Source organism: Nicotiana attenuata, unplaced genomic scaffold (genome assembly GCF_001879085.1).
Source record: "Nicotiana attenuata strain UT unplaced genomic scaffold, NIATTr2, whole genome shotgun sequence".
NCBI classification, from domain to species: domain Eukaryota; kingdom Viridiplantae; phylum Streptophyta; class Magnoliopsida; order Solanales; family Solanaceae; genus Nicotiana; species Nicotiana attenuata.
Window position 1 is genome coordinate 61,929 of NW_017671838.1, and position 10,993 is coordinate 72,921.

Genomic DNA, 10,993 nt, shown 5'->3' on the forward strand with positions numbered 1-10,993 from the left:
GGTAAACACTTTCGTTCTTAATATAAGTGGGATCCTCGGAGGAGGAGCCCTTGTGTAAAGAAATAGGTTGTGGCACTGATGAAGAAAGTGCCTGATTGGTTGTAGTCTTTGGGATGTTGGATGGACACCCTGTACCTGCAATGGGGCTTTTAGCCTCCAATATTTTTTGTGCGGTGCTTCTGGCAGCCACAGGAAGTGAAGAGGCCGTGTGACTTTGGGCCGCCACGGAGTTGGAAGAAGATGCGTGGCTTTGTGCCGCCATATTGGAACAATAATTTTTATACAATTGATGCTGATCTCTCAGTTTTTTTAAATAAGGCAGGCATGGTCATTTGATCTTTAATGCCCATGAGTTGTTGCCATTGCATGAATTCTTCTTCTGTCCAAGGAGAAGACATGGTTTGTGCTAGTTGAGCTTGAGATTCTTGAGACTCTACTTCTTCAACTAGGTCTGCCCATTTTTTCGGACAGGAAATTGAGATTGGTCATGAACTTTCTATCATATGAAATTGGGGGACTCCACTCATGGCGTAGTCTGATGGCTTTCTATATTTGGGATGGTTTGGTCCAGCTGCGCCTTTTGGGAGTTGCTTGGAGGCAACTGAAATTGTTTGTTGTGTGGAAACAACATTTGTATATATATATATATATATATATATATATATATATATACACACACACACACACCACCTGATCAGCTGGTATACGTTGATGATTTGCCCACAGTGGCCGAGATGATATGATGGGATGCCCTGAGATGCATGATGATGTTATGAACACATATATCCATGCATGGTATGACATTTATACGCATATGCATGACATTATAAAAATGAAATGATTCACAGAGCTATGCAAACGTACATGTCGAGTCTTTTACTCTATGTTTCTCTCATGTCTATTATTTACTGATTTTCATTCCTTACATACTCGGTACATTATTTGTACTGACGTCCCTTTTGCCTGGGGACACTGCATTTCATGCCCGCAGGTCCGGATAGACAGGTCGAGAGCCCTCCAAGTAGGCTATCAGCTCAGCGGAAGATGTTGGTGCGCTCCATTTGCTTCGGAGTTGCTTGTTTGGTTAGTATGATTTAGGTGTGTATTGTTTGGTATGGCGGGACTCTGTCCCGACCTTTATGAAAATTATGTATTCTTAGAGGCTTGTAGACAGATGTCATGTACGTAAAAGATTTTATGGCCTTGTCAGCCTATGTTCAGTGTACGAGTGGTTATTTTGGCCTTATAGACCCGTATGTCTTATGTATAAGTAGGTATCAGATGTTGTATTCTACTTATCTCACGGAAGCCTTCCGACTCAGTTATCTATGGTAGTATAACATGAAAAGATACGTAATATTGGTACTCGGTTGAGTAAGGTACCGGGTGCCCGTCGCGGCCCATCGATTTGGGTCGTGACATATAAGGCCAACATGATCATTTGTAAACTCAAAACCTAGGCCGACAAGTCCATACAAGCATTCGTATACATGAAATCTATCTACAAGCCTCTAAGAGTACACACTTAACATAAAGGTCGGGATAGGGCCCCGCCATACCAAACAATATGCGCCTAAATCGTACTGACAAGACAAGCAACTCCGGAGCAAATGGAGCGCACCAACATCTTCCGCTGAGCTGATAGCCTACTTGGAGGACTCTCAACCTGTCTATCGGGACCTGCGGGCATGAAACGCAGCGTCCCAGGCAAAAGGGACGTCAGTACGAATAATGTACCGAGTATGTAAGGCACATAAATAAGTACATAAAAGACATGGAAGAAATATAGAGTAAATGACTCAACCTGTAAGTCTGGATAACTCTGTAAATCATGAAATACTTATAGAGTCATGCATATGCATATAAATGTCATGTCGTACATAGGTATGTGTGTTCATAACATTATCAAGCCTCTGAGGGCATCCCATCATATCATCTCAGCCACTGTGGCCAAAATCATCAACGTATACCAGCTGATCAGGTGGTGGTGCGTATATAATGCCGTAACCTTTTCCCATATCCCATATACATATAGACACACAGACACACACATACACACACATATACGTGTTTATAACGCCGTCTGAGTCATGGGTAAATGTACATGTATAAATGAATAAAATGCGTGAAAATATGTTAATAATCTCAATATTCCTTGCGGATAAATTTTTGTCAACTGCTTATTATTCTGAGACCCATGAACAGAAGATATAATAATATGTCACATGGGGAATCAAGAACATAGAGACCCCTAGTATTTCTATGAGTAGAGTTGTTTAAGAAAAACTGTGCGTTTGCTCGTTCTTTTGTATAACTTGGATCATGCCAAAAAGAAGAAGGAAGGGATAGTCTTAACATACCTGAGCCGATTCTCTTGACAATCCCTCTAACACACGTTAATTGCGACAACAAAGAACAAGTTGTATGAAAAGTTTGAAGCAACAACGTTGCTATGGAACGATAATGTTGGCTGAAATTTTTCCTTAAAGAATTGGCAGTAACGTTTTACATTAGGAAGTCTTAGTGGAAGCTCTTTCTTATGAGATGGACAATAATATTACTATGTAAGGAAATGGCTGAAAACACTTAGCAAAAACGTTACTTTTCCTGAATCCTTTCTTAAGAGATTCCAAATTTTATCCTTACTTTAAGGTAGGCCCCACATAACTAATGACTAAGACACATAATAAACTTAAGTTTGACACCTATCAATCCCAATTCAAGAGACATTACGTTGCCTTTAAAGGGCCGCCACGTTTGGAGATGTAACACTTATCCAAATATTTGGATTAATTATCCACTAATCACTTGATTAACTTATTAATCTCCCATTAACCAATAATTAACCAATTACCCACATAATTAAGAACTATCTCAAATTACTTAAAATACTACCCACTTTTAACATACCTTATGCACCTTACTATTATGACCATGTGGTACCTTGTATGGTACTAGTCCATAAATATCGGGTATTATAGCTCGGACCGTATTTTATCCCAAAATGTCAAACTTCAACGAAATTCATTTTTTTCGATTTGCTTATCCTCTCACCTTCACAAATTTACTCATTACTTGTTTGAAATAGTATAAAATGCTTATAATCTTATAATAATCTCATTCCCAAACTTACATCGATTAACTTACGATGAAACTTTAACGTACGAAAAATGCGGAATGTAATATCTCATTTTCGAGCTTCATCAATTTACTTATGGCGTACTTTCACGTACGAAAACATGGGGTGTAACACCTAGGCCATCCTGGCATTGCCAACGTCACAGTCTTAGCTTGACAATACAGAATAGCATGACATAGTGACAGCCAATCCATGCCTAAAATCACGTCAAAATCAACCAAACTAAGTAGCAAAAGAGTAACTCTCGTATCCAATCCCCAAATAGTCACCACACACGACCTATACACATGATCCGCAATAATAGAATCACCCACCAGTGTAGATAAATGAACAGGCATAGCTAAAGAATCACGGGGCATATCCAAATAACGGGCAAAGTATGATGACACATATAAATAAGTGTAACCAAGGTCAAATAATATTAAAGCATCCCGGTGGCACACTGAAACAATACCTATGATCATTGCGTGTGAAGCAATTGCCTTGGCCCGGCTGGAAAAGCATAGCATCGAGCCCGACCACCACCTGTCAGACCTCCCCCTCTGGGAAAACCTCGACCCCCACGACCTCCACCCCGAGCTAGCTGAGCGGGTGGTGTAGCAACTAGTGCAAGGGTCATAGATTGGCCTCCCTGCTGCATTGGACCTTTGTAATGACGGGGATAATACTTCCTCACTTGCCTCAACTCTCCATAGTCATAACAACCTGAAGTTGGAAATAACTGTGGGGCCTGCATCGGACCCCGGGAACTAGAATGGCCACTGGAAGAACCCGGTACTAATGAACCCTGAGCTGATGGTGCACGGTACGAGCTCTGAGCTGGAAGTGCACTCAAAGACGACTAACATGGGCGAGTGTTGTATGAACCATGACTAGTTGATACACCACGATGAGCCGGACGATCCATCTGAGTGGGCCTGTAAGGACAGCCTCTATTGTAATGTGACTGACCTCCAGATGAGGTATAATTGAAACCACCAAATCTACAGGGCCTCTTTCCCTCCCACTCCTTGCTCTCAAACCTGCGAACCGACTTCAAGCACCTAGCAATCTTGACCACATGATCAAACCTAGCATCCGTCTCGGCCTCTCGGGCCAAACTGTAATGTAGGCCATAGTTGTTTCCATCTATGAACCTCCTGATCCTCTCTCTCTTTGTGGGAACCAACCATAAACCATGACATGCCAAATCTGCAAATCTCATCTCACACTAGGTCACAGTCATATATCCCTAGAGTAGCTGCTCAAAGTCTCTACACAGCTCCTCCCTGCGAGGATGTGGGACAAACTTCTCTAATAAGAGAATGGAGAACTCATGGCATAAAAGTGGCGTTGTGCCAACTGGCATGCTCAACTCATAGGCCTGCCAACATTTGTATGATGCCCCTATTGGCTGAAAATTTGTAAATGCAACTCCACTGGTCTCCAATATACACGCTGTGTGAAGAAGCTACTGACATTGGTCTAGGAAATCCTGAGCATTCTCTGACTCCTCCTGGCTGAACTCTGGAGGCTTAAGCCTACCGAACCGCTCCAATCTCTTTTGCTCCTCATCATTCATAGGTGGGCCAACTTCGTCCCGAGCAGCAACAACCAAATGGGCTGGTATTACCCCCGATGTCTGGAGTTCCTGAGCTACCTGCTCTGGAGTACGGGCTGCAGGAGTCTGGGCACCTCCCCTAGCCTCTGAAGTGGCTGGTGCAGTTGGAACTGAGACTGCTTAACCTAGGCTCGTTCACACGGTCAAAGTCTGGGCTAAGGCCTTTGAAGGCCTAGGATCACAATGGGCACAGTTGGTCCCACTAGCTCAAGAACATCTGATATTTGCTCATCTGTTGAGTAACAGGTGGCTCCATAGGTGCTGCTCTGGCTGTAGTAGGAGCTACACCTCAGCCTCTACCGCGGCCCCAACCTCTCACGGCTCTAGCTGGTAGTACTGGTGGTCGTCCGCCTGACCCGGTCACACGTGTTCTCACCATCTGTGGGAGAATAGAAGAGTCAAGTTTCAAACTTCGGAATTAACAAATTCGCACAATAAGAATGCAAGAAAAGTGAGTTTCCTAATAGTTCGATAGCCTCTCAAAGATGAGTACAAACGTCTCCGTACCGGTCCACAAGACTCTACTAAACTTGCTCGTGACTCGTGAGACCAAAGCAACCTAGTGCTCTGATACCAACTTGTCACGACCCCAAATCCACACGTCGTGATGGCACCTACCCCAACCTTGTAGGTAAGCCAAAAATCACATGATATCAATGAAAATGGAATAACATGGTCTAATAACTCAACAACGGAACAATATCATAAAAATATCTGAAAATAAAGCAAAAATGCTGCTACAACCAACCCCAAAATCTAGTGTCAACGAGTACACGAGCACTACTGAATAACAAGGTACAAGCAAAATCCTCTAACACAATTTTCCGAATATAAGTACAGAAAGATAGAGATAATAGAAAGAGAACTTCAAGGACTGCGGGCGATATAACAACTACCCCGTAGTCCCCCAAAGTGCTGGAAACAACTCAAGGCTGAAAATCACCTCGGCTGGATATACCTGGATCTGCACACAAAGTGCAGAGTGTAGTATGAGTACAACCGACCTAATGTACTCAATAAGTAACGATACTAACCTTGGATTGAAAAGTAGTGACGGGCTCAGAACAATAATTAAATGTCAATACCAAAAACCAATAATAGTTCAAAATATAAGGGATAAACCATAGAAACAATAGCTCAATGATATCAAGTTCATCTTGTTCACATTTCAAAAATTTAGGCGAGCTTTCGAGTATAACTGTTAAAGCCCAACACCGATAAAGCAGGTCAATTATTAGTTAGCACGAGGAAAGTACATCTCTATGCCTACATGTAAAGTATAGATGTAAATCAACAGTATCATAGTGGATCCATCAAGAATATTCACACTTAGCACTGTATGGGTGCCTGACATAACTGCCCATCATCAAGGACATATATAATATATTGTGCATGCGCCCACTACTGGCATTTCAGACTCCGGAGGGGCGAATCCTGCCCAAGCACTAACCATAATTATTTAGCCTAATAATGAGGCATGGTGCATGCGTCGCCCCAAGACATTAACACTTATCTCAATATGGGCATGGAGTACGCGTCACGTCAAAATTAGTACCAAACCATCTCGAAGGCCCAAACTCAGTCATTAACTGTTCAAGTCTCAGATAAACACATCTCAAATACTTAGTTTAACAGAATTATAAGCGGTATCAACAAAATGTGAGCAATCAAATAAGAAGTACTAGGACTGAGATATCATACACGGATATAATATCATAACTGAGAACATGTGTACAAATAAGGTATATAAGTCAGAAACAACAAGAATACCCCTATCAAGTCTCAAATAGTTAGCACATAGCCTAGACATGATGTGTAACATGATTCACATTTTAAATAATCAAACAAGTAGAGGGAACTCGGGGATAACATTATATGATAGCAAAACAAGTCCGCTAATAGCCTAAAAGCCTTCCCCAAACCATGAACACACTGGTGCACGTACACACGCCCGTCACCTAGCGCGTACATCACCCCAATATCTTTCATATAACGTAGTCCTTAAGATTAAATACCCTCAAATCCAAGTTTAGATGTGTTACTTACCTCAAAGCGCGCAACTGAATGCAACAACAAACCCTTGCCACATGAATCGGCCTACGGATTACTCGAATCTAGTCAAAGAAACTTAGTTCCATCAATGATAGCTATAGGAAACAATTCCAAAATATAAATCTAAAGTCTTTAACCAAAATCAAAAAGTCAACCCAAAAAGACAACCCCGAGGCCGCACCTCGGAACACGACAAAATTTACAAAATCCCAATACCCATTTAGTTACGAGTACAACCATATGAAAATCATCCAATTCTAACCACAAATCGACCCTCAAATCCTCAAATCTCACTCTCCAATACATAGTCCAAAAATCCCCTAATTCTAACTTAGATTCACAAAAAATAGGCAATAATCAATGGGTATTCAATATTTATGGACAAAAGTGATTAAAATTTACTTACCTCTTCAATCTTGGTGGAAATCTCTCCAAAATTCGCCTTCGTCCGAACTTCAAAATCCCAAAAATGAGAAAAACAACTTAACCCTTTGATTTTATTCTTCTGCCAGCAATTTCGCATCTGCGGACACAATGGTCGCACCTGCAATTTCGCTTTTGTGAAGAAACTCACGCTTCTGCGAAGTCCACTAGAAACTCGGCCTACTGTTTCTGTGGCCCAAATCTCGCTTTTGCGGGTCCGCTCCTGCGGTCCACCTCGCACTTCTGAGCGTCCGCATCTGCAGTTCCTAGTCCCTCATGTCAAAATCCGCTTCTACAGAACTTATTGCGTAGAAGCGCATCTGCTTCTGCGGATTCCCCTCTGCACCTTTTCTCCTAGGCTCCTTTCCTATTTCTCGCATTCGCACGTAGCTGGCCGTTTCTGCGGCTCCACACTTGTGGCCGAAACCTCGCAGGTGCGGTTATACCAGAACTAATGTCAATAGCATTTGCGGACACAATGATTCCAATCCGAATCACCCTCGAGGCCCCAGGTACCCCATCCAAACATACCAACAAGTCCTAAAACACAATAGGAACTTAGTCGAAGCCTCAAATCACACCAAACAACATCAAAATCATGAATTCCACCCTAATTCATGCCTAAAGAAACTAATTAACTTTCAACTTCTAAAGCGAATGCCGAATCATATCAAACCAACTTCGATTGACCTTAAATTTTGCACACAAGCCATAAATAACACAATGAACCTATTAAGTTTCGGAACAAAAATTCGAGCCCAGTATCAACAAAGTCTACTCTTGGTCAAACTTTTCAGCCTTCCAAATCTTCAACTTTCTAACTTTCGCCAATTCAAGACAAAACGGCCTACAAACCTCCAAATCAATATCCGGACATACTACTAAGCCCAAAATCACCATATGAAGCTATCAGAACCATCAAAACTCCATTTTAGAGTCGTCTACACAAAAGTCAAACTTCGATAAACTCTTTCAACTTAAGCTTCCATCTTTGGGACTAAGTGCCCCAATTCGCTGCGAAACTTCCCCGAAACTAATCTAACTATCCCGGCAAGTCACATAATCATAAATGAACATCGAAGAAGTGATAAATAGGGGAACAGAGCTACAATTCACAAACCAACTGGCTGGGTCGTTACAATAAAATATCGAGAGAACAACCTCACAAAGAAGCACACACAAGTGGAAGGCTAACACTTGTCTCATAAATTCTCCCCTTAAACAAGACTCTCAAACCCCTTAGAGAATACATTGTGGATGCTACTGTATGAGAATGAAGTATCCTTAACTTAAAGAAGTCAAAACCTTTTCCTCCAATAAAAAGACTAGCCAAATATGGAAGAATTAATGCTGTTAAAAAATAATAATTATCTCAACACTCCCGAATTGTTCAAAGTTAATAACCCAAAGCTATGTAATATTTAGCTTAAAGAATATATATTTAGATGTATATTGACTCACATTTTACTCGTATCTCGTAAATTTTGAATGTGAAATGTATTGATGTATGCTAATTTGTGGTGTTTTTATGTGTAGGAATCACCCGGAGACAATATGGGGCGAAAGGTGCGAGATTAGAGACAAAAAGTAGCAAAATTGGAAAGTGGACATTTGTAGGGGCACAGGTAGCGCGGGGCGATACATGTGGCCCAGTTTCCAGAACCTCAAAAAATCCCAGCACCAGGACTAGCGCCCTACGCTACCCTGGGCGCTGGATGACGGGAAAGTATCCTACTTCATCGGGGATAAGGTTATTTCGACACAAGATGCCAAATCGTATAAAAGCAAGTCTAAACCTATTTTGGAGACGGAGGCGCCACTTGGAGAGGAAATACACGCACGGAACACTCGGAGCAAGGATTCTTAGTTTTTCTTCATCTTGTCTTTCTTTAATCTCATAGTTTATTAGTTCTAGAGTTTTGGGTGCTACATGTACGTTGTAGTTTGAAGCTTGAATTAATTTTATTATTTTATTATATTGGTTTATTTATTCAATCTTGAGCTTAATTGTTTGATTGCTTGATCACCAATTGAATACTATCTATGAATCTAGGATTGAACTCGAGACGGGGAATTCTAGGTTGCATATAGGATTGAGTAGAGCGAGATCTTGAACCTGAGTATTGGGAACGGATTTGCGGTTAGGATAGGAATATACCTAATTGCCTTGCTTGCTTACTATACATGAATTATTAATGCGTTCTTATTAATCCCAATTCTATAAGAATAAAGGTGTTAGGTTATCTTGAATAAGCGAGTAGGAATTTAGGAGAATACTATGAGTAATATTAACCCTGTCAATCAATAGACCAGATAAATTAATTAGACAATTTAAGTGAAAGACTTGACGGGATTGTTAGCTAACCCATAGCTCTAGAATATCGTCTCTCATTAAATTCGTGTCTACTTTCGCTGACTTGTTTAATGTAATCTCTTAGTTTGTTACTCTAGATTAGTTGTAGTTAATAATCTTTAGAAAAGCGCTTGAATAGATTAATTATCTTAGTTTAATTTAGTAAATAGTTAATCACAAGTCCATGTGGGTACGATTTCTGGACTTATAATCCTATATTACTTGTCGACCACGTATACTTGCGTATGCGTTTGGGCGCAATAAGTTTTTGACGCCGTTGCCGGGGACATTGAAATTGAATGTTTTGCTAGATTAGACTTTTTACTTTTTATCTATTCAAGTTTTTATGTATAGTTTAGTGTATTACTTCATTAATTATTTTTTTACATGGCATCTTGGAACGAGAATTGGTTGAATATCGGTAATTCTTATTTTGGTGATCCCTGTCCATATTGTGGAGAAAATTGTGAATCTCAATCTTATGAGTGGGATTTTTGTAATGTGTGTGGTTGTCAATGTGGCTATTGGGATGGCTGTCCTAATTATTTTTACCCTTCTCTGAGTCTTTATTATGACTTTTCTAATAATGTTTGTGAGTTTGATAGGAGCAATGAAGTAGAGGATGTGGAATGTGTTGCCCGTATTATAGACATGGTGATGCAAGTAGCTGAGCAACAAGATGAAAATCAAAAAGTTATACAAAGAATTAGTGCAGCAATCATGAGAATGAAGGCCGAGGCAGAAGAATTGGCTAAAGAGAGCGCGTTCCCACAACAAGATAATTTTGAAGAAACTGATATAGTGAGCCAATAGTGGCTAGAGGAACAAGCTCAACTAATAAAATTTCATGAGTCTCTCCTTGATGTTCTTTCAAATATGGAAGAACAACTGATAGAGAGAATAGCTGAGCTCAAGCATGAGATAGACCAATTTGGCGTAGATATGCATGACCTGCAAGCTCGATTGAACAAAAAGATTGAGGCGTCTGATGCCCAACAACAAATTTTTGTGGATACTGGCCAAAATGTGGAGCAAAAAGAGGAGTTCCAACCATTCGACCACAATATTACTAATGATTCCAAGGTTGAGGAAGTGTGAAAAAGTAAGCATGTTAAAAGTACAGTGATTTTAGAGTTGCAGCACATCAGACCTCATTCTAACCATTTTTCAACATTGTGCTTGGTTGGTGATACGAGAATTGATCCATTCGAGCCTATGGAGGAGTCAATGGATGAGGAGCAAAGTGCATATATTCTTAAAGTTGTGATACCAAGGAGACAAAATGACATCCCTCACTTAATGGCCAAGAAGTGCAAGATGCGATATCTATTGCTTGGTTCCTTTATTTTCACACCACCGACCCAGGAACGTGGCAGAAAAATTGATGAAAAATTGGGGGTGCAATTCATATCCTTAAAGTGGAAGG

The 10,993-nt window shown here is 40.7% G+C and overlaps 1 protein-coding gene across 1 annotated transcript in view; it reads right to left on the reverse strand.

Annotated features, from left to right (window-relative positions):
• The window catches only part of LOC109210486 (putative protein TPRXL), a 2,339-nt gene extending 2,077 nt beyond the window's left edge, over positions 1–262 (reverse strand). Inside the window, exon 1 of the mRNA XM_019373908.1 lies at positions 8–262. Within this exon, the coding sequence (XP_019229453.1) occupies positions 8–262 (255 nt within the window). The remainder of the gene's footprint in view (positions 1–7) is intronic.
• Between the last annotated feature and the right edge of the window lie 10,731 nt (positions 263–10,993).